Genomic DNA, 27,698 nt, shown 5'->3' with positions numbered 1-27,698 from the left:
GAAACTAACCAAAGAGAGAAGCAACCGAGAACTAAGGAGAAACTTTCTGACAGTTATAACAATTAATCAGTGGAACAACCTGCCTCCAGAAGTTGTAAATGCTCCAACATTGGACGTTTTTAAGAAGAGACTGGAAAATCATTTGTCTTAAATGGTATAGGGTTTCCTGCTTGAGCAGAGGGTTGGACTAGAAGACCTCAAGGGTCTCTTCCAATTCTATTATTGTTATTATTGTTAAATGTGGATTGATTACAAACAGGAAAAATTAAAGATACTTACGACCTTAAAAAATGAGATCAAGGACAAAGTATGAATATCCCCTTGCATATGTCATCATTAAATAGAAGTATGTAATAATGTCAATCTATTTGAAATATAATTCTGTTTAACAACCTTTAAAGTACAAGGAAGTTTCTGCTAAATGTACTTTAATTTGATATTAAATATAGCATGCTATAGTATAGAATAATCTATTTTAATAGTAATTTAAAATGGTTTGGACAGAGAATTAACCCATGTATGCCTTCTCAACAAATCTAAACCTTCCAACTATTTACAATAAAAAACAGTATAGTATTATACTACTGGACTAACAAGGGTTAGATTACAATATTTATTTAATTATGAAGTCCATAAGAAGACTCTAGTCTAGTCATTAACTTTTATCTGATAAAACTGAAGTGAGAACAAATCGAGGGGAAGGCCTTGCACACGTTGTTACTACCAAAAGAATAAAGGCAAAGTATCAATTTATATACATTCAGAGTTTAAATTCACTAAGAAAGAAAATGATTTAAGTGCCAACAAATTTACATTCAACGAAACGGTAACTTGCTGATGGGATCTTAAATTGTACAAATTGATCTTGGGCCCCTCACTCAACAATACATAACAAATATGTTGGATACAATCTGAAAACCTCAATTTGATTAATAAGAATACAAATACTGGTCTTAAGTGTATTTGTTTTCTCTCTCTCTCTCTCTCTCTCTCACACACACACACACACACACAGAGAGAGAGAGAGAGAGAGAGAGAGAGAGAGAGAGAGAGAGAGAGAGAGAGAGAATGAATCTCTATCAGTTTTTCAGTAGTGTTAAAATTAAAGTCACCCAGAATAAACTTTCAATAACTGAGACTGGATTTGCATTTGGGTCAATTCAACACCTTACCAGTATATCATACATGACCATAATTTATCTGGATGTCTGGATAATTCCTTAATTTCTTCACAATTCAACTTATAATATGCTTACAGAATCTTTCAAAGGACTGAAATTGTCTCTGACATTTATTCAAGGCTTTTTCATGTCAATGTTACCTGAAATCATACTGAATTATTTCATTCAGAAACCCAATACTTGGCATAACAATTACATTCTTACCCATGATAGTTATTCAAGCATACTGTGCTACTGTATTTAAAGTAAACAATATCCTGATTAAAAATGAGTCCATAAATGATTGCAAATCTACAAAAAGATCTCTTTACAATAAGATGTTTAGAATCTTGCGGTATAGCAAAAAGATGTTACAGAAGAAATAAAATCCTACTTAACCGAAATGTATAAAACATAAAAATAACTTTTTCCACATGCAAACCTAGCACAAAAGATTATTAATCTAAATACAAACATTACAATTTATAAATTTATCATAATCAGTCTATGCAATGTTACGTACATAAAAGTTTTCAGATTGTCCAGTATAGGAAGATTAAATAAAGGATGGTTTCTTAAACATATACTGAAAAAGCTCATAATTAAACAGCTTTAATTACATAAGCGGAGATGAACTTCAACAGAAATATATTTATAAACTGTCAGTGAACTGACTGTATATAATAATATCAACATTCAAAATTCTTCTTAATTTCTAATTGCTGGAATTTAAATATTTCCTACTGTGTGGGAATGTATGGGAATTTACCTTCAAACATATTATTTATTCCTACTGGCAGACTAAACTATGAATAGATTATCTTGAGCACTAAATATAAGCTGCAGAATAAACTTAAAGCTGACATATTTATAAGACATAGAAATAGCATATCAAGTTCCATAAAAGGAAACAATACACTGTCCAATAACATCATAAAATGTCTAAAGAATAGTGTATTTGAACAACATATTTAAAATAAACTAATTAATGCATTTTAATTTTTATTGGGCCAAGATGCTCAAAGTAGATTGTGTAAGATGATGGCCATGACAACCTGCTCTGTAGGATCCAAATTATACAGCAGCCTTAGGTCAGGACTTTCACATATTTTTGTTCTTTAAAGATTATTCTCCTTTTTATTTGAAAAAAAGTATAATAAAGGATAGTTTTACATTAATTTGTAGTCAGGTAAGATGACATGTTCAGCTTCTCAAAACATAAAACTAGATGCAAAACTGAAAGCAGAGCTATTCTAGATGCATACTACTTGTGCGTCTGCTTAAGCCTAATTTAAAACCATTAAAAATCTTAAATAAATTATGGTATACATGTTTGATATGCTTAGCAAGGTTTTTCAATATGCAAGTGCACCAAATTCAAATCTTTATTTTAATTATATCAACTGTAGGATTATTTTTAATTTTTTTATCATTAAATGATCAATTATGTTTAAATAATAAAAAACCCACTTAAACTGAGTGGTACTCACCATCTCCAACTGCCATTGTTCAGTTAAAATATTACCAAATGATTTTTCAAGGAAGCTAAATACAGTACAAGACTGTATGTTCCTGCGCCACTCTCAATCCAGTGCAGCATGAAAACAGACACAGCACTGTGTGACCCAGTCAGATCTGCAGCTTTATACTGCAACAAGCAACAGCTGCTATGCCACTTCAAAATAAAAGTCCTGCTTGTTTTAGGAAACTCCTTCCATCTATTACAATAAACCTCATTACTGCTGATACCAATGAGGCATTTCAGTATTATAGTAAGATTCCCCTCCTCCTTTATTTCTATCCTTGTTCTTGCCTTTTTTCTTTGAAGAATCTGCTTACAACCAATGAAATTCATTCCACAAGGGCTTTTAATGCAATCATCAAAACACAAGGCATGTGTTTGTGAAACATATCTTGCTTACAATCCCTAAGGATTCATGTATAATCAGGATTAGTCACATGGCCAAAATGATTATCTGATTTACATTGGTGTAATAGAATCTAGTGAAATCATACTATAGCCAAAAAAGATCAGCAAAATAAATTTTCCAACAGTCACATAAGGCAGAAATAGAACATTTTTGTTTGGCTTTCCCTCCCTTGTCTTTCTGTTGCTTTTCTTCTGTGTTCTCAGTCTCCAATTGTACACAACTATCTCGGGCTGCTGTAAACAATCACGTCAAAGGCACATTGTAAAAGGCTTTTCTGTTCAAAGAAAGCTGTACCACTGTTTCAGATAAAGTCAGTGACATAAATCTGAATCAACCACATAGTAAGAGCAAGCCTGCAGTGCTCTACTTGCCAACAAGACTCCCATTTCATAGCTATTCATAAAAGCAGAATACATTTCCCACCAAAGTTTTACAAATATAAAATAAAAGCATAATTCAAATATTTAATTCAGCAAGCCATTTAAATTAGGACCTACAGTAAAATGTATTTGTATACTAAAGTAGACTCACAAATTTAACTGCAGACATTTTTCAAATTTTGAGTCAATATACTTTCACCCACATATGTATTGAGACTCTGTTTTCCTTAAGAAAAAAAGGTCTAGGAATGCACTAAGGATATAGAAACAAATTGAATAAGAGGATGTTGCTTATAGTTGCAATTGAAATACATATCTAAAATAAGAACCAAGAAGATCTAAGATCCCTTCTCAATCATATAATTCACAGGAAAATGGGCAGTGAGTTACTATCTCTCAATCTAATAAATTCCTGAACTTTTGGAATAAGATGTAACAAAATTGGTTCAGTCACTATCAGTAGATTGCACTGGAAATAAAAAGGTGAACAACCTTTTTGTTCTTCAGGCTACAACTCATTAAAAATACAAATAATTTCTTCTCCGTACATTCCCCCCAGATGGAGTGCTGGTTGGTGAGTGACTGTTTTGAACAGCAGATTTTACCATCAAAGCTGATTATTTGGTGATTGAGCTCCCTGTTTTTTGAAGGGGAGACTAGGAAGGACCCAATACAATCTTCGCACACTTATGGAGATGAGACAATTTTGAAGATTGCAATTCTCAGTCAGGAGCGATTGAAAGGTCAGGTCTTACCATCACCCATATCCTTGGTAACCTTTCACTTAGATTACTGGAACATACTCTACATGTAGCCATTCAGAAACTTCAACTGGTGCAGAATGGGGCTGCACAGGTAGTAAATGGTGTTGGATACACTGCACAATGTAACACCACTATTAATAATGATGATGATGATGATGATGATGACGATAAAGTTGGAAGGAACCTTGGAGGTCATCTAGTCCAACCCCCTGCTCAGGCAGGAAACCCTACACCATTTCAGACAAATGGCTGTCCAGTCTCTTCTTAAAAATTCCAGTATTGGCGCATTCACCGCTTCTGGAGGCAGGTTGTTCCACTGGTTAATTGTTCTAACTGTCAGGAAGTTTCTCCTTAGTTCTAGGTTGCTTCTCTCCTTGATTAGTTTCCATCCGTTGCTTCTTGTCCTGCCTTCAGGCGCTTTGGAAAATAGCTTGACTCCCTCTTCTTTGTGGCAGCCCCTGAGATATTGGAACACTGCTACCATGTCCCCCCTCGTCCTTCTCTTCGTTAAACTAGACATACCCAATTCCAGCAACCGTTCCTTATATGCTTTAGCCTCCAGTCCCCTAATCATCTTTGTTGCTCTTCTCTGTACTCTTTCTAGAGTCTCAACATCTTTTTTACATTGTGGTGACCAAAACTGGATGCAGTATTCCAAGTGTGGCCTTACTAAGGCATTGTAAAGTGGTATTAATACTTCACGTGATCTTGATTCTATCCCTCTGTTAATGCAGCCTAGCACTATGTTGGCCTTTTTGGCAGCTGCAGCACACTGCTGGGCTCGTATTTAAGTGATTGTCCACTAGGACTCCGAGGTCCCTCTCACAGTTACTACTATTGAGCAAGGTACCCCCTATACTATACCTGTACATTTGGTTTTTCTTGCCTAAATGTAGAACCTTACTTTTTTCACCACTTAATTTCATTTTGTTAGATAGCGCCCAGTGTTCAAGTCTGTCCAGATCCTTCTGTATCCTAAGCCTGTCTTCTGGAGTGTTGGATATTCCGGCCAGTTTGGTGTCGTCTGCAAATTTGATGAGTTCCCCATCTATCCCCTCGTCCAGATCGTTGGTGAAGATGTTAAAAAGCACTGGGCCCAAAACAGAGCCCTGTTCTACATGAGCTGCACTGGCACCAGTGTATTTCCGAGTGTCATTCAAGGTGTTGGTTACCTTAAACCTACATTGCTTGGGACTGGACTACTGTGGAATTGTCTTTTTTTCAAAAGTCTTTATTTGTACAACTTGATCCAGCAGATTGGGCATGATGCAGATCCCATTGACTTTGCTTGTGGAATGGTGGTAGGGAGCATTGGAAACTCTTTCCCCTTCTCCATGCCCCTTCCCTCTCCTTTCTCTTTTCTCCTTTCCATTCTTTTCCTTCAGGTATGGCTGTTGCCAGATGGGAAAGAGAGCAAGAGATTGCTTGAGCATAGCATGAGCATAGAGGAATTAACAAGACTAGTAGAGAATGTGCAGAAGGAGTAGGAGACTTACCAAGCAACTTTAACATTTCCCTGTCAGGTTCTCCACTTAATTTCCCCTTCCAAAAACTTTGCTAGTAGGAAGATGGTAACCAGCACTGGCAATCATATTAATTCCTTCTGGCTTCCCCATCAATTTGTGGGAAGCTGTCAAGGAATGAGGATCACATGACTGCAGCTGACTGCAGCAGCAGTGAACAGCAGCAACACATTGGTACTGAAGTGACAACAACTTCCCCAAATTTAATTTACACTGGAGTCACGGGTTCTAGCATTCTGTAAGCTAGGCTATTTGAGTTACTTTGACTCAATAACTGTTGCCGTATACTTCCAATTTAGTCCAATTGAAGGTTATAAACTATCAAACACAGAATTTTAGTAATGTATAGATCAGTGACGGCGAACCTTTTAGAGACTGAGTGCCCAAACTGCAACCCAAAACCCACTTATGCATCATTGAGTGCTGGGTGGGTGTGGCCCATTGGCTGGGTGTGGCCAATTGGGTGGGCGTGGCTGTGGTGATAACGGCAGACTGGGTGGGACTAAAAAGTTCAATCAATTAATTCCAACTTTGCAAGATCTTTTTTTCCCCGTGAGAAGTTGAAATTGACTGACTGAACCTTTTTTTTTTGCACATGGCGGCAGAGGCCTAAAACAAAAATGTTTTATAAAACCCAGCTGAAGGCCTAGGACTGGGGCGATGGTGCGCGTGCCCACATAGAGGGCTCTGAGTGCCTCCTCTGGCACCCGTGCCAAAGGTTCGCCACCACTGGTATAGAAGCATACTTTCTTTGATATAAATAAGTTGTTAGAGACAAGATTTTTCATCAACTGCATAAAGTGATCAAAGTGCAAAAAAAGTTTCTGAAACAGTGAGAAAATAGTGTTATCCTATTTTTATATATTTGTTATATTTACATCCTGAGGAAGGGGATGCTCTGGAAAATTGTAACTACATCCTTGTGAATCCCCTGTTTCATCCTATAATATTTTTTTAGATAGACTATATTGAAGTGACTGAAGACATTGAATAAAGACCATCCATGAACTCTGTCACTAACTGAGGATTTGAACCTGAGCCTCCTTAGGTCTAAATCCAAGCCATTAAACGCTACGCTACATAAAAAAACAAAACAAAAACTTTTACCTTTAATGCTTCAGAAATTACAAGCAAAATAGAAACATCAAGGAGTACAAATGATCATAAAATTAAATAATGAAATTTCAAAACATTCATAAATCTTTAAAATCAGAAAATTATTATCTTAAATTGATCAGTGTGGGCAAAAACTGACCATAATCTCAAAAGATACTGTAAAGCCTGTAAGCATTTAATGATGCTAACTTACTACTGGTATTGTGGATCTTTTACTTCTATCAATAAATGAAAAAGAAATTTTAATATTAATCTTATAAAGATTTTCTTATTATAGATACAGAAATACTAGCAATACAGTTTGTGATGCATTCAAAGAGTACACACTTTCTTCAATTATATTACCTTAATTAATGTCTAACGTTTATGATTAAACAAAGATTAGTTAAGATTATAAGACTCTAAACTCCTTTCATTTTACATATTCATTTAAAATTGATTACCTTTAACACCAAAGTTACCTAATTGATTACTTTTAGTACCAAAGTCATATAAGCTGGTAGTTACTCACCACTGATATTGCTTGAAATCATAGTGTCGCTATTTTTTACTTCATCAAATTTCATAAATATTGTTTGTAATCTGAAAAATACAAATGAAATAAGCATTTCACACTTTTCCCTTCTAAATCCAAATTATAATTTTAGATTATAATTTAATGTAATGTCCACAATTTAAAATCTGTTTCTATTCAAACACCAAATTTTAGTAAAAGCCATTTTTACAAACACAAGAATCAAATGTAGTACAGTTTAACAAATTATAGTGAAGACAACCTAGTCTGTTTCTAAAGTAGAATTAAAAACAAAAAGTACATCTGTCAAGGGAAAATAATTTGGTAAAAAAAGAGCTACTTAATATCAAATGGCAAGTAGCACATAACTGGAATATTTTATGTACTCTTACAGTAAATATATGCTGAAAAATGTAAGTACAGTATAAACATTTCCCATAATTGTTGTTGATCAGTTTTGCACATCAATGTGAAAGTATTTTAGTCCATTCATCTTACGAACAGTTTCACATCAGGAATATAGCGGGCTTTCCTGAACAGATTGCTCACTTCAGGTCCTTCCACAACATTACTGTAAGATTTAGGTCAGTTCCAGAACATTAACTTTCTTCTGCTATAATAATTCTTTGGTTGTAGCACTTATTGTGTTTTGGATTATTGTTTTGCTGCATAACTCATTTTCTCTTAAGCTTCACTTCACAGAAAGATAATTTGTCATTTTTTGTAGAATTTGCCAGTACAATTTGGAATTCACAATTTATTAACGATAGCAAGCCATCCTGGTCGAGAGATAGATAAGCAGGCCCAAACCATCATATTGCCACCTTATGTTTCACAGATAGGATAAGGTTCTTTTGGCAGACTACTATACAGGTAATCCCAGAGTTATGAATGTTCCTTAATGAATGTTCGAAGTTACGTGATAAGCATCCCCTAGTGTTTACGAACAAGTCCCGAAATGTTGCAGCACCACGATACTTGTTCACGCTTATGTACAACCTCAAAAGCACTGCAACATTCACTCTGGCTATTCCCTCCCCAGCTGCCGCCAGCAGGTCTTCATAGTCACTGGGCCTGTGGATACTCACCTTGCAAAGATTGAGAGGCTTTGCTTTCTTGGGCTCTTTCGGTGTTTCAGGCCTTCGGTGCAACCATAGAGAAGGGGGCCTGACTGCAAGATCATGTGAGACCAGTAGTACGAGATCTCAGATCTCGCGTGATCTCACGGTACTTTAGGCCTCTGTTCTCTGCAAAAGGGCACCTATACGAAATTTGTGGCAAAACATTGAAGCCTTCCCTCCATTTGCAAAGCCTTTTGCCATCTCTGCAAAAAGCTTCTGCAGCCGAGAATGGAGCCCTGGGTTGACACGCATGTTGTCTCTGGCCTCTGTTTTGCCAGAAGAGGCCTTCAGGAAAGGCCTCAGCCACTGAGAACAGAGACCTGAGTTGATACATGCGTTGCCCCAGACCTCCGTTCTTGGCAACAGAGGCCTTCATGAAAGACCTCTGCAGTCGATAACAGAGCCCCGGGCTAATGTGCAAAACGAAAGTGGGGGTGACGTGTGCGCCAACCCGGGGCTCCGTTTTCGGCAGCAGAGGCCTCAAGGAGACCTGGAGTGACACCCACTCCCTCTGGGGGCTCCATTCTTGGCGGCAAAGGGTTCCTCCAGCTCTATGGGGCTCTTTGAAGCAGCACATAAACACTTTTTGGCCAGAGGCCAAAAGTTTCTGGGGGGCCATGATCTCATGCTCGGGCACCTATCTGCTTTTGCATAGAATGGGTGCCTAATGTCCCACAAGATCAGGGCATCCAGAAGCTTCCAGTGTCTGCGCAAAAAGTGTTTGCACACAACGGGAGGCTTGCCCCAAACCTCTCTTCAGCATGCAAACACTCATCAGTGTGAGGGTGGTAAAGGGTCTTGTGATGGGGTGACTATGTCAGGTCAGGGTCATTGGAAGGTGAACTGCTGGGGGGGAGCTTCTTTTCTCCCCCAGTTCACCTTCTAATGACCCTGACCTGACATAGTCTCCCCAACACGACCCATTACCAGCCTCCACTGATCACTCACTCCTGACCCACTAATTCATACCCTCCAACAACCCTGATCTGACATAGTCTCCCTATCACAAGACCCTCACTTGACATTCTCATATCTGAAGCTCTTATATAAGGAGACATCCACTATAAGTAGACATAAGTAGACATCCATTAAACAGTTGAAGATGTTACCTAACCTGATAATAAAATGTTCAGAAACCAACCCTCAAGCTCAGAGAATGAATCTTCACCCTCATCCTATACCTTAGCTACAGATATTTGCCACTACTGCAGAATGAGGTATCTCAGTGGGTCAGGAGAGAGGCCTTGGGTGGTCTGAAGCAGGTGGCCTATTCCATCACTAGGCCTCTCCATGGCCTTCCCACCCTGAGATACTGCATGTGCACTTAATGAGCCACACATTCTATTAGCGAATGCATGAGTGAAAGCAGGGAGTGATCGCGTTCAAGGTACGAGATTCACTCCTATGAGTCTTTGAGTTACGAATGGAATAGGCAGGCTCCATTTCATTCGTAACTCGAGGACTACCTATATTTGTTTTTTGCCAAAATGTTTTCATTTAAGCAAAATAATGCTATTTGACATCTACCTGATTCATTTTATTTTGCTCTAATCCATCCACAAAACATTGTTCCAAAAGCCTTTTAGCTTATCCACATTTTATTTGGCAACTACAGATGGGCAGAAATGTTTTTTTCAAAGGCAGTAACTTTTTTATTGTACCTCTACCATGTACACTATTATTGTCTGGTGTTCTCATAAACACTGACATTTAGCAAACTTTGGCACAATATATTGTCAAATCATTATTTTTGGTACCACCAATCTCCACCAATCTAATAAGTACAAAGTAGGGGAAAGGCTAGTTTATTTTCTATACTCAACTCTGCAGGGAGCATCATATTCTCACTTTTGCCTTTCGTATAAAGTCAAGTTCAAAATTGAAAAGGTCAATAAATGGAGAATTTGACCATCAATAAATATTGTGCGTAAAAAACCTAAATGAAATCTCAGGTTTAAGAGTAAGCTTAGATTTGATACCAGCAAAATGAAAAATACTGGAAAATATATTTCACTCTTGAGTTTCATTAGATTAATTTTGTTGTGCATATGTATTTGTTTTTAACTCTGAATATGCTCTAGAACTAGCTGGCATAGCAAAGCCTTCTTTAAATTTATGTGATACTACACAAGTTAAATGCATATATAATTATAATCTTTTACAAGTAATCCTTGAATTATGACAGTTCACTTAGCGATGGTTTAAAGTTACAACATTCCTGCCACAAATCTTTACACACACTCCTTTTTATACACAGACGGAATTGTCTGTGAGAAAGTGAAATCTCACAGGCCTCCTTTGGTCCCAGCTTGGGCAGCGCAGCAGGCGTTCGCTCTGTGCTTCTGGGTAACTGATTCAAATGAGTCATTTTGGGGACTGCACCCCAAAAGCTAGTTTTGGTGGGAGGAGAAAGTGGGATGTGGGTGGCTGGCAGCTAGGCAGGGTGGTAGCTGTAGAACCAAGCCCCTTGTAGCAGCACTGCTGCCAGGGAAGGCCAAGCCCCTTCTCCATCTGTGTGGCAGTGCAACTGGTGAGGTCTGGCAGCAGAAATGGAGAGCTTGATGGTCCGATTTGTTCTGCTGCGGGCGCCACGGAGATCTAGCAGATTAAGAAAGTAGCTGCGGATCCTGAGGGTTGCCCTGAAGGACTTTCATGGGAACATGAGCAGCTGTGGGGATGCCTACCCTCTGCCACCAGGGAGACTGGCCCATGCTGCAGCATTCAAAGCACCAGAATTGAGCAAATGCGGGTGGCACAGGGTTCCTAGCTACGATGCCCAACGGCTGCACTGACCTGGCTCGCTGCGAGGGGCTCAGCCAACCCTGGCAATAGCGCTGCCATGAGAGGCTTGGTTCTCCAACTGCTATCCTGGTCGGCCGCCCAACAACCCACATCCTGCCTCCCCCTCCAGTCAATATTAGCTTTCAGCTGCAATTCCCAAAGTGACTCAATTGAATCAGTTACCCAGCAGCACACAGAGAAACCAAAGCAGGCCTCCAGGGATGTGACAGATCTCTTGTTTTCACAGATGAGTCCATCTGTGTGCAAAAAATAGCAGGTGTAAGAATGTGAGATCTAAAAAAAAAAAAAAAAAAAAAAAAAGCTTCGCCAGCATCTGAGAAAAAGTCACCTGTTTTTCTGCTGTTCTGGAGCTTTGGAAATCTTCAAAAAGTAAGTGACCAATTGGTAATAGGAAGTGGATGTGGAGAAGGCCAAAGCAGCCATGGGGACCCCAGGGGGTGGTAAGCGAGCATGAAATATCTCAATTGGTGGGGGGAAGCCTTGAGTGGCTAGAAGCAGCTGGTCCTGAACTAGATCCCCCATGGTCTTCACTACCTTGAAGAACCCGCACATTTGATTAATGAATACATTGGGGAAAGGAGGGATAGAGCTTGTTCATTTAACATGACTCATTTAATGTTACCATCATAATGGGCAGGTTCCATTACAACTGTACCTCGAGGATTACCTGTACACTTTCAAATATATATCCAATAGGGCACATGTAAACTACGGATTGGAAAGTTTCCCAGGCTTCCCCATGCAATTTTGTATATTAAAGAACTGGGATACAAGATTATAGCACTAGCCAATAGGTTCATACTTGGTACCATATTAACACTATAAACAGAATACTTTCAAGGTTAATAAGTATGAACCTATTGGCTAGTGCTATAATCTTATTAACCTTGAAAGTATTCTGTTTATAGTGTTAATATGGTACAATGTGAAATGACAATATTTATATTTTATCAGCAAAAATACTAAGGATACACTTTAAAATATCAACAATTTCTGAATAAACTTTAAAGAAAATCCACTTAATGTACCAGATTAATCTCAATGACTATACTGCTAGAATAATGTAAGATATAATACAAAGTGTTGAAGACACTAGATTTACCAAAATATATATTTAAGGCAGTAACAGAATATTAACATAATAACAGAGTTGGAAGGGACCCTGAAGGTCTTCAAGTCCAACTCCCTGCTCAAGCAGGAAACCCTATATCATTTCAGACAAATGGCTGTCAAATCTCTTCTTAAAAACCCGTCCAGTGCTGAAGCCCCCACAACCTCTTGAGGCAAGACATACCATTGATTAATTGTTCTAATGTTGCACATGCGCTCCCAGATTTGGCTTATGGTCACTCATTTACACACCCACAGCCCTGGAAAATTGCCATACTCAAATCATTTTCAACTGAACAATGAGACACAACTGGTTCTTTAGAATAAACAAAAATTCAGTGAATTTAAAATAACAGCAAACATTACTAGTTACAATATATATCTATTTGCTCTTTCTCACACACACACACACATATATGCATGCATGCGTGTGCACACACACACACACTCATCCACACTTATTCATATCCTCAACTAGGCTGAGGATAGAAGCCAGCAAGTCTGAGTTTAGCTCCCTCGAGGAAAGTAGTTAAGAAGGAACCATGTCTTTAAGAAAACAAAGAACAAATGTCACCTGAATCAGAGAAAAGAAGCTGGGCCTGACCACATGGGAAATCCCTCCCCAAGTTCTATTATTTGAACAAAGCAAGGACTTCGGAAATAAAAGGGGTCCTCAAGCCCGCCTACTCTTTGAATCATCTTTGGACCCAGACTTGGTGGCTTCTGTACCTCTGGCTAGTTGAGAACGTGGTATGTGTGGAGGAGTGTTTGTTTGCGCATGTGTGAGAGCAAATAGATATACATTGTAACAAGTCATCATTTATTTTACAAAGAGAAAGTCAAAATGGAAAAGCCATGTGTGAAAAACTAAGTACAGGTACATCTATGATTCAATAGCTTGTAGAACCACCCTTATCAGCAATAGCTAACTTTATCAGCAATAATTCCTCCACAACAATGTGAGAGACTAATAAAGTCATACAAAAAAAGATTACATCAATCTTTTTTTGTATGACTTGATTACTCACATTGTTGTAGAAGAATTTTGGCTCATTCTTCAACATTGCTTCAGTTCATTGAGGTTTGGGGCATTTGTTCATGCACAGCTCTCTTGAGGTCCCGCCACAGCATTTCAATCAGGTTGAGGTCTGGACTTTAACTGGGCCATTGCAACACCTTGAATCTTTTTTCAGACATTCTGTTGTAGATTTGCTGGTGTGCTTGGAATCATTGTCCTGTTACATAACCCAATGTCAGCTAAGATAGCCTCACATTTGACTCTAGAATACTTTGATATAGAGAGATGTTCATGGTCGACTCTATGACTACAAGGTGGCCAGGTCCTGTGAGTGCAAAATAAGCCCAAATCATCGCCTCTCCACCAGTGTGCTTGCTGGTTGGTATGAAATGTTTGTGCTGATATGCTGTGTTTGATTTTTGCCAAATATAGCACTGTGCATTATGGCCAAACATCTTCCTTTTGATCTCATATGTCCAAGGGACAGTGTACCAGAAATCTTGTGATTTGTTCAGATGCAACTTTGCAAACCTATTGTAAGCCATGCTGCCATGTTTCTTTTAGAGAAGATACTTTATTCTGGCAACTCTTCCAAACAAACCATACATTTGGTCTTTTTCTAATTGTACTATCATGAACTTCAACATTTAAGATGCTAACTGAGGCCTGTAGTATCTGAAATGTAACCCTTGGATTTTTTTGCAATTTTTCTGAGCATTGCACAGTTTGACCTTATGAATTTGCTTGGACATTCACATTCATTTAGTTGGGAAGATTGATAGCTGACTTGAATATTTTCCACCTGTGAATAATTGGAATAATATTGGAATTGGAATAATTACAATTCCACATTGTAAAATCAGGGACTTTAAATTGTTTGGAAATAGTCTAATAACCATTCACAAATTGATGGGCAACAATTGCTTCTCTAAGATCATTGCTGATATCTTTCCTCTTTGGCAGTGTTAACACACACCTCAATCCTGGACACCAGCAAACTCCTAAAACTTTGACTTTTATACAATTAGTCACACTTGCTGATGATCAATTGACCAAGGGCACTTGATTAGCAGCACCTGGCAGCTAGTTAGCCTCTTCATACCTTACTGAAAGCAGTAAGAATGTACTTAGTTTTTCACACATGGCTTCTCCATTTTGGCTTCCTTTTTGTAAAAGTAAATAATAAAATGGTGTAATATTTCATGTGTTGTTCATCTGAGATTGTATTTACTTTTTTTTAAGAACTGCTAAGGGCCAGATGATTTTTACGATCTCCTGATACATAAAACCATAGAACTCAGAGAGTGTACTTCCTTTTTCACATGACTGTACTTTCTTCTGAAGTTGATTTCCAAAGTTTTCAATCATTCCAAGTTTACATTTCTAACTAATAGACGTGAATGTGAATAGTTTACAACAATATCTGTGAGCCTGGGTTATACAGTCCATTAGGTTTGACTTAATTTGAGTTGGGATAATAATTAAAAGACAACCCTAGTCTGTTCTCAGAAGTAGCATTAGAGTGAAATTCAATAGAGCATATAAATAGTTTTTGTGGTGTAAAGTGTCATTACTTGATATTATAGTAATGTCATTATCAAAATACATCAACCTACCTAAAACAAAACAAGCAAAGCAAAACAAAACAAAACAAACTACCAGAACAAGCCATCAAATTTAGATAAAATCAACAACATACAGGTAGTCCTTAGTTTATAGGACTGGACATAATTTATGGGACTTATTTGGCATTGGACTCTTGGTTGTTGAGTGATCATTAAGCAAGATGTTACATGACTACTTGGCTCAATGTTCACAATCCTGGTACTTCTGGTTGTGGTCAAAACAACATGTTAGGTTGCTAAGCAGACAGAGGCCCAGGTAAGGAGTGTGGGTGTGTCAGGAGAGTGGGTAAGGATCTGGAAATGCTTTCAGGACTTGAAAATTCTCCCTGCCCAAAACTAAACAAGATTGTCAGCCCTGGAATGGAGAGTCACTCATGCCAGCCTCCCACATCCCCTAAGGCAGTGCTTTTCAACGCGTGGTATGCGTAACACTAGTGGTACGTCGGCACCTGGCAGGTGGTACGCATATAATGTGTTGAAAAGCACTGTTAACAAAAAAGATGTAAAAAAAGTGTAAAAGTGTAGTGTGGGGATGAGATGAAGCAGCCGCAATGCAGCACAGGCCTATGGAGTCAGCTGGAGTTGCCCTGCTGCCACACCTCTGCTGAGCGCCCAGGATCCATGGTGGGCTCCAGCTAACTGGCGCTTCCAGAAGCAGCGCGCAACCTTGGAGAAAGGAGTCAGCTGCAGCTGCACCAAAGACAAGGAAGAGGAGAGTAAGAGAAGAGAGGATATAAAATAGACATGCCCAGAGGGTGTTGACATTTGGTCCGGGGCTGCCCTAGAGACAGCAAGGGGCCCAGCCCACCATAGCCTGCAATTAAAAGAAAAACCTGAATCTAGTGGGCCAAAAGGCAGCCCAAACACCGCTCCCCCCCCCCCCGGTTCCTTCTCCTCAGCCCATGGGCCCAGACACAGTCACTGCTCCTCGCCATTGCAGGGGTTGGACTTGCAATTATGTCTGCCCACTTTGTTCTGCAAAGCGGCGCTCACCTGGAGCTCTCGCCCACCACGCCGGCAGTCCTGTCAGAATCAGGAAGACTCTGAAGGAGGTAGCTGGGGGGGGGAGAGTAGGAGGCTTTCCAGCAAGTAAGCTGATGACTACAAACATGGTGCTGCCCCTCCGCTTTAGTCAGGACTGCCGGCATTGTGGCGGACAAGAGTGCCAGGTGAGCACCGCTTTGCAGGACAAAGTGGACGTACATACTTACAAGTGCATCCCCAGCTGTGGTGAGGAGCAGCGACTGCGTCTGGGCCCAGGGGCCGAAGAGAAGGAACTGGAGGGACGCAGTGACTGGGCTTCCTTCTGGTCCGCTGGATTTGGGTTTTTCCTTTGATTGCGGGAGTATGGCCTGAACCTCGCCGAAATACAAGGAGGTTTTGCTATAAGCAGGGATTGGGAGGCTGAAGGCCTCTATCTTTATGGCCTTTGATCTTCTTCTTAAATACATAATAATAAAATGATTAGAACTAAAGGCTCAAAAGGAAAGCAGATTAGAAAGAACAAGATCTTTTCAGGTCTTCAAATCTCTTCCTGTTAAAAGTTCCTTAATAAGGTTTGCTCCTCCTTCCTAACATCAATAAAGGTGATTTTTCCAGAAAATATGTGAAGAGCTATAATTAGCGATTTAACTGCTTTCTTTTTGGCTGTGTTTTAATTTATATATAATGTATCTTTAATTGAGGAGGGCTTGGAGAGGTAGAAGTGGCCAATATGGAGGCTGCACCTTGCCCTCCAGATCTCTGTCTCCCCTGCAGATCTCTGGAGAGGAGGAGGAGGGGGTGGCAGGGGAACTGTGTGAGAGAAGGCTACCCTAACAAGCCAGCATCCTTACCACGCAGGATTATAAATGGGAATTCCCTTTCGAGAAGGGCGAGCCCCCCTTGTGCAGGACCTGGGAGCGCTGCTTCCCTGCCGCCTCCTCTTGTTCTCCAGAGATTTGTCAAGGCAGAAGTTGGACTCAGAGGGAACTGCTTCCTGCAAACTTTCTCCTCTGCGCTTCCAACACGCAGGAGCGTTGTCCTCCACCTCCTGTTTTGCCAAGAGGGGGCACCGAATAGGGAAACACCAACAATGTCTGGGATTGGGAGAAGAACATTTCCTTTAGTGTGCTATGCACACAAACACACACACAACATTCCAAGCTTAGAGACTTGTATCCACATCTGAGCTAGCAAACTGCCAATCATGCCTGAGCTTGGGGAGGAGGCCCTCTCCTTCCTCTGTGGATAAAAGTCCCCAAACTTGGAATGTAATGTGCATGTTTGTGATTGTGCGTGTGTGCACGCACTTGGCTGCCAGCAGTTTGGGGAGGCAAGGTTCTTGTGGGACACCAAGTTGACCCCACATTGAGTTAGCCAGTGTGACTTGTTCCACCCCAACCCAGCTGTCTCGAGTCAGCTATGTCCAGTGAGTAGGGTCGAGCTAGCCATGCCCATTCGCCCACGCTCACCCAGCTTTTTGAGGGCAACCATAATGCTGATGCGGCCCTCATTGAATTTAAGTTTGACACCACTGATATAAAAGGAGGCTTTGGAAGGAAAGAGAGAGAAAAAAACATGACGGGGAAAGAGAAGGAGATGGAGAAAGAGAGATGGAGAAACACACAGCCTTGGGAAGAGGAGTCAACTGGAGGTGCATCAAAGAGAAAAGGAGAAGGAGGGGAGAGAGGAGAGAAAATAAAAGGAAGTGGTTTTGGAGAGAAAGGAAGAGAAAAAAACACAACAGGGAAAGAGAAGGGGACGGACAAAGAGAGATGGAGAAGAGGCTTCTTTGAGTCAACCAGGAGAAGAGGAATGAACAGTGCAAAGATTAATGTCAGAGAAACAGGCACAAGTTTCCCATTAAAAGTGTGGTAAGTGGGTGTATAAATAGTCCTAAACCTACGACCACAACTGAGCCTAAAATTTATGTTCCTAAGTGAAAAATTTATTAAATGAGTTTTGTCCCATTTTATGACTTTTCTTGCCACATTTGTTAAGTGAATCACTGCACTTGTTAAATTAGTAACACGGTTAAGTGAATCTGGCTTCCCCATTGACTTGGCGTATCAGAAGGTTGCAAAAGGGGATCACAGGACCCTGGGACACTGTGGCCATCATAAATATGAATCGCTTGCGAAGCATCCAAATGTAAATCACGTGACCCTGGAGATGCTGCAACGGTCATAAGTGTATAAAATGGCCATAAGTCACTTTTTTCAGGGCCGTTGTAACTTCAAACAGTCACTAAGCGAACTGTTGCAAGTCAAGGATTACTTGTACTTTATCACTTTCTTTCTTTCTTTTTTGGTCATCATGTTTTGACACCTTGCTAGGTGACTGGTAGTACTCAAATACTGCCATATCCTAAAAGTGGTACAATCTGTGAAAATGTTGAAAAGAACTGCGTTAAGGCACCTTCATTCTTTTCCTTAACGCTGCATTTTTTTTGTTCAGGAGTTGAAAATACTCTCTGCCAAAGTCCAAGCAGGATTTTCAGTCCCTGAGCAAGAAACACTTGTATGAGGTTATGCCAGGCCTTCCCCATCTGACTGAAGTACCCTGAGCTTCTCACCTTACCTGCTGACTTTCTGCTTGGATTTCAACTTTCTCTCATTTCTGGAGACTAGCCTGAAGAATTGCCTTTTGAAGTGTGTTCAGCTTACCTCCATGCACGAAAGAGAACTTCTTCAGCAGAGTGTAGGAATGTAGCCCGTATCACCCGAAGGAGTTCAGTTCTCCTTTATGTTTGGAATGGAACCCTTTTGACAGGATGCAGGAACTGACATCTACGTCCCACCAAAGGAGTGAAACTATCCTCAGGCAACAGTTCTTTCAGCCAGGCCCAAGAGATAAGACAGAGTCCCAGGCTACAGCATGTAATCTTCCCTGCTGGCTTCCCCATTGACTTTCTGAGGAAGATGGCAGAAAAGATTGCTAAATGGCGATCACATGATTGCAGGATGTTTGGCAAACGATCATAAGTGCATACAATGCCACTTATGATAGTTTGCCAAACTTTCTGCAATCATGTGATCGCCATTTAGCAATCTTTTCTGCCATCTTCCTCAGAAAGTCAATGGGGAAGCATCCAGATTGCAATTAAATGTTCGAGGATGGTGGTGGGGTTGCAATTATTTTACAATGACCAAAATGTTTTATGAACATCATTTCTGAGACTGTTGTAATTTTGGACTGTTGTTAAATGAATGATCATAAGTCAAGGACTATCTGTATTTATCATCTTTTTTTCACAATGCTGGCATGATTTGACTCTGATGTGATTGTCATACTACGTACAGGAAAACAGTACTAGTGTATAGGCCTAATAGTATCATTACTAAAAATAACTGCTATTCCATATATGCTTCTGTGGCCCCACCACAGAATCCATAGTTATATCCCTGATTAGCTTAACTTTCTGAAGCCAGTGGACTGATTATGGATGCTAAGCAAGATTTGTTGATAGCAATTATCAACTATTATTTACAATGTGGACACAGTACATTTATGGAGTTAATTCCTTTTTAGCTTATAACTCTACTTTTACAAGATTTAAAGTACTTAAACATCTGCACATTGTTGCTTTATTTATGCTTCCAAAGTGAAATTGAAACCAATAAACTAGAATATAATTCTTCCCCAGACAGTTCTCAAAATTGATACAGAAAATAAATATATTTTGATTTATCATACATTTACATTTGGGATCGATAATTTATTGTAAGAATTGGCAGGAGGCAAGTTGGTCTTTTCATGCAAAAGAGACAAAAGCTTAATGAAAGAGTTCTATATTGTTTCTAATGTATAGAGGTATTCTTTTTGGGGAAAAGGGATTTATTAGTTTATTGGAATAACCTAATGAGAACTTTTCCATTAGAACTTTCCCAATATTTCATATAGGCATTTTTATTTTAGCTTTTACTTTCTCTTCTGTTACTCTCCAAGATTTTGGAGAATCAATTCTATAGATCCATATAATTTTAGTTAAGGCTAAGTTTTAACAACATTATTTTCCTATGAATTTCTTTGAGCATTTAAGGCAACCTTACTTTCCAGTAGCATTTAAAGGATGTTAGACTCCAACAAAAATTGTCAAACCAATGGCAAGAGAAACAAAAAACAGATTTTCAAATGTTTGGCTATTCTACTTCCTCAATAAAGAAAAGATGCAAATCAGAAAAAAAATTGTAGTATCTTTTCAGTCTAACAAATTTTAACATCAGATACAATTTATTTTTCTTTCGATCAATCGTGTCCAATTCTCAGAGACTATTTGGAAAAGCTTCTGCAATTTTCTTGGTAACGTTTTTCAGAAGTGCTTTTCCATTTCCTCTTTCCTAGGGCTAAGAGACATAACTAACCCAAGGTCACTTAGCTTGCTTTATCCCAAGGCAAGACTAGAATTCACAATCCCCCAGTTTCTAGCCTGATGCCTTAACTCTACCAAACTGGTTCTCTATCAGATAGATACAATGACTAAACTGATATAGATGTAAATTGGGATGAAATAGAGAAGGAGGGGAATATAGGTTGATTATGTAAATGGAGTTTATATGTAACCTGAATTACAAGTACATTATCTATTAACTGTAATGTATTAAAATCCAATTGTTGTTTGTTGAGATTTTCTGAGGTAACCTGAAATGTTTGATGTGAGATTAGCAATTTCTCATACAATTGTAATGTCATTTTATTTTATTTCCTTGAAACGGTTACTTTGAGCTGTGTAATAGATTGTCCTGGGAAGTTGAAATAGTTTTCTATCAGATGGTACTTGTATTTTATGCGTCTGTTGAACTGAACTATATATTATCTTCTAAATATGAAAAAGTGCTACTAGACTCTTCTGACTTTTGGCTGCCATAGATTAACATAGCTTCCCCTATAATGTTACATTTTCTAAGGAATTTCTGTTCTAACTGAGCAGAACATGATAAAATGGTTGTTTATGCAGGAGGTTTCAACTACAAACTAGCAAATAGGATGGCATTGTTCTGACCTATATTAATATTGTCTTCAGGCACTATGTTAGATCAACTTACTTCCCCAAAAATCTTTATACTAGCTTGAGAATAAAATCTCATGAAGGATTTTAATACGTGTATGCATACATAATCATAGTAATATATATTAAGTAATATTAATAGCCTTTAGGACAAGTATTAAACTCACCTTGCAGCAGGAATTCCTCTCTTGTTAAGATCTACTCTTACTTTTTCTCCTACATGTCTATAAATCTCCACAAGTGCCAAAATTGCAGCGTCTCTCACCTGTGAATATGCAGTACAAACTGGTAACAAATATTTTAAGGTATAATAATTTGCTGAGTTTAATATCTAAGTTATCTTTCTTCCACCATTTCTTTCTACATCTTTCTACCATTCAAAATTTATACACCTAAAGAAAACACTGAAACAAGTTGACTTAAATTTTAACTTGTTACCTGAAACACTGGTTTTTTGGGGGGAGGGGCAATGATGCTCATCAACAAATCTGAAAGATGCTAAAATAAGCTGTCTTGGTAACTTCCTGGAATTTAATATTTCATAATACACTATACAGTTAGTCCTCGACTTCAGACCCCAATTAAGTTCAAAATGTATGTTGCTAAGTGAGACATTTGTTAAGTGAGTTTTGCCCAATTTATGAACTTTCTTGCCACAGTTGTTAAATGAATCACTGCAGTTGTTAAGTTAGTAATATGGTTATTAAGTGAATCTGGTTTCCCAATGACTCTGCTTGTCAGCAGGTCACAAAAGGTGATCACATGACCCTGAGACACTAAAATTATCATAAATATGAGTCAATCGACAAGCATCTGAATTTTGGTCATGTAACCATGGGAAAGCTGCAATGGTCGTAAGTATGAAAATGGTCATAAGTGGCATTTTTCAGTGGCATCGTAACTTTGAATCATCATTAAATGAACTGTTGTTAAGTCGAGGATTATCTATCTGCACTAGACAGATATGATTCCTCAATAAAAGTATATAGAACAAAGGAAATGTTTACCCTTATTTGCTTTGTATCACTGTTGCAGTAATATCACTGATCAAACATGGTGTATTTAGCTATAACTATAATATCTACTGGCCCTTATTTATGAATCATATTTAAAACCTTCCAAATCTATCATAGACTTTTGACAGTTTACACTATAAACAGGATGTATAGCAAAAGTATAAAATTTAAAAGAGCCACTGTAAAAAAAATTAAAAATCACAATTTGTCCAATTCTGACAAGGCCATCAATCACAATTAATTCCATAAAAAATGACATCAATTACATAATAATCCAAAGTAAGAATGATAGCTTCCAGTTCTCTTCACATATTCATGATGGTAATTTAATATACCACAACTACAGATAATCTTCAACTTATGACTGATTACTTAGAAATTGAAATGCTGAAAGTTGGTTGTCACAGTTTATGCAAGATACTAGCAAAACTACACTTGAGATGCCTCAGAGAAGAAAAAATACCTGATGCATAGAAAAATATTGAAGTGATTCTTATACACAAGGGGCCCAAGATGATTTAAAGAATGATCATCCAATAAGCCTTCTTTCAGTCATCTACAAAGTTTTCACCAAGATAATAGCAAAAAGAATATTGACAATGTTAAATGATGCACAGCCAAAGGAGCAGGAAGGATCCAGAAATGGTTACAGCACAATGGATCACATCCAGGTTGTCCAGCAAGTCATTAAAAGACATAACAAATACACTAGCATAGCTTTCATTGACTATGAAAAGGCGTTTGACTCAATATTTCAGCAAGCAATAATTAATGCATTGCTCAACCAAGCTTAGACACTGCTTACATAAACTTACTACAATGAATATATGAAAAAAACAATGGCGACAATTTGCCTTAATGACCATAAAGTGGAAATCAACATAGAATGAGGTGTTTGACAAGATGATACAATATCACCCTGCCTTGAAGAAGTATTTCACAATTAGACTGGGCAAAAGATAGAATAAAAATTAATGGTGGCTATTTAAATCACTTAAGATTTGCAGATGATGGTTTTTTTTCCGTGTAAGACCCAGAAGAGCTACAAAGACACATACAAGAGCTGCACAAAGCAGGAGAACCATTTGGCTTAAAAATAAACCTGAAAAAGAGCCAGGTTATGTTTAATAAATTCACCAAAGAAAAAAATGTTTTATTTATCTGGAGAGGAACTAGACGTAGTAGACCATTACATATACCTTGACCAATGGATCTCAGTGGAAGGTGATGCAGTAAAGAAAATTGAACAGCGTGTTAAATGTGGTTGGCAGGTATTCAGCAAACTAAGCATAATTTTCAAGAACAACATCCCCCTGTGCCTGAAGAGAAAAGTTTTCGATCAGTGTGTGCTACCTACTCTAACATATGCCAGTGGAGCATGAACACTAACCTCACAATCGATACAAAAGTTATGAGTGACACAAAGAGCCACGGAAAGATACATGCTCGGCATTACAAGGCATGATAGGAAGACCTGCACGTGGATTAGAGAACAAACGAAAGTATACAATATCATCAAGTGAGTAAAAGAATTGAAATGGAAATGGGCTGATCACATAGCAAGAAGAACTGATGGCAGGTGGACCAAGGCAGTCATACAATGGATCCCACCTGATAAAAAGTGCCCACAAAAGAGACCGAAAACTAGATGGATCAATGACATCAGCAAGTATTGTGAGCCCTATTGGCAAAAGAAAGCTCAGGACAGATTGGAAACAGGCCTTCACCCTGCAGTGGATAGACAATGGCTAAAATGATGATGATGATGATGACTTAGAAACTGTTCAAAGTTATGAAGGACACTCCCCCAAAAGATACTTACGACTGCCACTCCAATCCCTGTGTGGTCACATGATAGTATTTCAAGCCTGCTACACCCATAGTGAACAAAGGGTTTAGTTAACACATACAGTGCTTATTAATTTCAGATTCACTTAATGACCATGGTAATTTGCTTAATGACCACTGCATCTTTCACCTGATGATCTGCCTTATGATTGGCTTACTACTGTAATGAGCAGGCTCAATTATAGTAGTAAGTGGAGGACAGGTAACTGCAGGATTGGTAACCATCTGAGTGGCAAATGTGTAATAGGCAGTGCTACACTGTTTTTTTGAAATAAATCCAGTCATTAGTCATAGGACAGTCAGCGGCAACCAGAACCCTCTCTGAGACATATAAGGAAACAGACTTATTGACCAGGCAAAACGACCTATTTAAGTACTGTAGACCTCCCAAGATGCTAGAGTGAGGCATATTCAGAGCTGTTTGTCTATGGACTTCAAATGACTGATTCCTGTTTAATTATAAGTTCTTGTATCAATGCCTCCACAAACAGGCATTCTTTTGAGAGCACAGTTTGGTTCATCATAAGGTACTGAATTAAAATAGTCTTGTGCCATGGAATTAAGAAATAAATATCTCTAGATAAAACAGTAACTAAATTCATGTAGGATTCAAATTTAGACTACATAATGATATAACTGTAAGGCAACTTACAACTTGTTAACTGAAACTTGAACAGTCTTATAACAATTAAAATTTATTTCATGTGATATGCCTTTTTAAAATCTGCTCCCCAATATTTCTGCTAAAGCTCTTATAAATGTATTTATACACACACACACACACACACACACACACACAAATAAAATGTAGCATGTTTGAAATCCATATGCACATTTTCTGGGTGATGGAAAAGTTTTTCAAAATGAAAAAGTTTATTAGAGTAAGAGATCCAGGACAAGAACTAAGTTAATTCATTTGTCATGTGATCAGAGAAGCTGTATTAATACAAAAATATTGTATATTATTTCTATTTCTATTGTATAAAATATAAAATATGTTAGAAAAAACCCAAAACTTGGGGAAGCTGCCCATAAGGAGCTGGACAACCAACTTTCCCTGTTATTTTAGAGAACCTGCCTGCCTGCCTGTCTGTCTAGCTGCTTGCCCATCTGTAATCTTTCTTCAGAGATAATACCAACAGAGAAATCAAATTCTATACGGGCTTGTTGTGATGCTCAACTATAATAATCTTACCTGGCTATTGGAGTCTCCAGACAAAAGACATAAGTGTGGCACCAGTTTGCTGAGAATTAGTGAGTGTGCACCATAACTAAGAAAACAAAACAAAAATGCAGCAAGGTTATTTTCCCCCTATCATGTAAAGAATCAATAACATCAATCAATAGCAGTTCTATTATCTAATTATTGAAATCTTACATCTGGAGCACGAGGAATGAATTAGTGAAAATCCTGTTTTCAGTTTAGGATCTTAAATAGTACAAAATGTAAGAAAATGTCCCATCATTAAGGTAATTTAAGAGCTTTTTAATAAAATCAAAATACATACGCATTTAATGTTGCAACAAGACACAGACACACGCCTTCTCGTGAACGATAGTTCTTGTGTTTAAAGCCAGCAGCAAGCCGCTCCCAAATGAACTATTAAAAAATAAAAGATAATGGATACTTAATACTAAATACGTAGTAGCTATTATAAATTAACATTCAGTTTTATAAATACATGAACGAAATAACTGTAGTTGAAGACGTAAATGTTTCCTCTAAATTTTTCTTTGTTAAACTAAAATCTTCTCTTTGTGGTTTCCATGCACTATTCAGAAAGGCTCTGAATTTCTTTACAATAGATTTTTAATGTACAAATCACAACTTGATGTATTTATTGGGCATGTTTATGCTCCTGTTTCTGTCCATTGTTTAATTTCAATGCTGGTTGTAGTCTTCAGTGAGCTTGTGTGATGATCTCTGGCTCATTCTTCTTATAAATCATTTGGTCTATGTGCATTTCCTTGCAGCTATCTTTCCACCATTAATCTGCCCTTACTCCTTTTTTGTTTTTATCTTTATGATTCTGGACTTCCCAGGAGCTTTGCTGTATCACAACAGCTAATGCTGCAAACTTGAAGCTTACATGATTAGATTGCTTTGAAATATCACTGCAAAAATTTTTTTTTAGCTGCTACTCCTTTAGCTGCAATGCTGCCATTATACTCTCTGCTGTTCAGCAGGCATTCAGAAGAAAAAGGTTGCCTAGCAACTGCTGCACAGTGAGCAATAGCACATTTCCTAGACTGCAGCATTTTATGGCTTAGGTTCTCCCAGTATTTGAATCATGCTGAAGCAGAAACACAGCCTTTCATGTATAATCGGACTACATTAGCCTACATTGTTCTTAATTTTAAAATATGTTTTTAAAATAAATACAAATAGAGTACTATTATCTGTATACATATTCCAAAATAACTTCAGTACTTTAAAACACCATGGAAATAATTTGATGAAATACAATTATATCCTTATAACTGTATTGACTTTGGCATAGTTTTTAATATAGAAAGTTCACAGTAAATAAACCAAATATAACTATGCATTTATAAAGCATTAGATGCTTATTTATTTATTAAATGTATATGCTGCCCATCTTCGCAGTTCAGAATGTAGTGAAAGTACTGTCCAGGGAGTCAACATAATTACTTTCAAGTAAGCCTGCTCAGGACAAGTATCACAGAACGTACAGGAAAGAGCAGGTCTTATATTAACCTTCTGGAAAAAATCAGGACATAAATTTAATAAAGAAATAAACTTTAAACTTCTTGGAGGGTGTAGCAGCCTCAGTAAGCCAGCATTAACAAAACCTCTAGTAGGAAGGGAACAAGTGTTTCAGCTTTGCTTTCTTTCTTTAAAAATAATTGGCCCTTACATGGCTCTAAGTTTTAAAAGAGAACAGATTTGTCATCTCTTGAACATGGCTGGAAACTCAGTAGGCCCAATACTTTTCACACTTCCTCATAAAGCTTGATTTCTTGACCTTGTAATAAAGGAGCAGACTATCCATATCCTATTATTTCAGCCTGTTGGACCCTCTTTCAAGGCAGATGGCAACTGCCAGCATAGACAATTAATATCTTGATCATCTCAGCAAAAGCAAATGGTTTTGACACATATAAACATGCAGATTCTCTTTTTCTATTAGAAAGGAAATCTTTTTTTAAAAAAATCAAGCAGAAGTTGCTAGATGAAAGTTTGAAAACCTATCTCTCCTTAAGTTAAAGCTAAGCCAAAATTTGCAAGAAATCAGCACACAGATAATATCTATATCAAGAATCAGCCATCCTCTGCAGGAACACAAACAAATGAGCTAAAAACTATGCTAAGCTTAATTTCTTTTCTGTATCTACTAGGTAATAGTTTGCTTCTGGTAATGATTGTCTTAATCCAATACCTGTGTGTTTTAAGCTAATTGGCACCTCTTTAAATCAAAACTGTCTCCAAATGAGCAGGTTTTTGATTGGAGGTTCTTCTATATACTGTCTGAATTTTAGTAGCTCTATATTTTTGTTTCCTGCACCAATAAATATTTTGCAGGTAAACTATAAGAAAGTTAACCTTAATATAGACGAATAAGGGGGGCGTTTTACCGGGTACGCCTGGTTCGCCAGTTGCGACCTTTTCTGGACCGGGATGCCTTGCGCACAGTTACCCACGCTCTTGTCACCTCCCGCCTGGACTACTGCAATGCTCTCTACATGGGGCTCCCCTTGAGGAGCACTCGGAGGCTCCAGTTAGTCCAGAATGCAGCCGCGCGAGCGGTGATGGGAGTGA

At 38.3% G+C, this 27,698-nt stretch overlaps 1 protein-coding gene across 1 annotated transcript in view; it reads right to left on the bottom strand.

The window, feature by feature from the left end:
* Positions 1-27,698, bottom strand: part of CLASP2 (cytoplasmic linker associated protein 2) — a 163,234-nt gene that overhangs the window by 117,083 nt on the left and 18,453 nt on the right. Inside the window, exons 4-7 of the mRNA XM_029285485.1 lie at positions 25,426-25,517; positions 25,113-25,188; positions 21,221-21,318; positions 7,386-7,456 (exon numbers count right to left, since the gene is read on the bottom strand). Coding sequence (XP_029141318.1) covers positions 7,386-7,456; positions 21,221-21,318; positions 25,113-25,188; positions 25,426-25,517 — 337 coding nt within the window. The remainder of the gene's footprint in view (positions 1-7,385; positions 7,457-21,220; positions 21,319-25,112; positions 25,189-25,425; positions 25,518-27,698) is intronic.

This window comes from Protobothrops mucrosquamatus, unplaced genomic scaffold, assembly GCF_001527695.2.
Source record: "Protobothrops mucrosquamatus isolate PMUCROS unplaced genomic scaffold, P.Mucros_1.0 scaffold_177, whole genome shotgun sequence".
Classification (NCBI taxonomy): domain Eukaryota; kingdom Metazoa; phylum Chordata; class Lepidosauria; order Squamata; family Viperidae; genus Protobothrops; species Protobothrops mucrosquamatus.
This window is presented reverse-complemented; position numbering and strand designations above follow the sequence as displayed.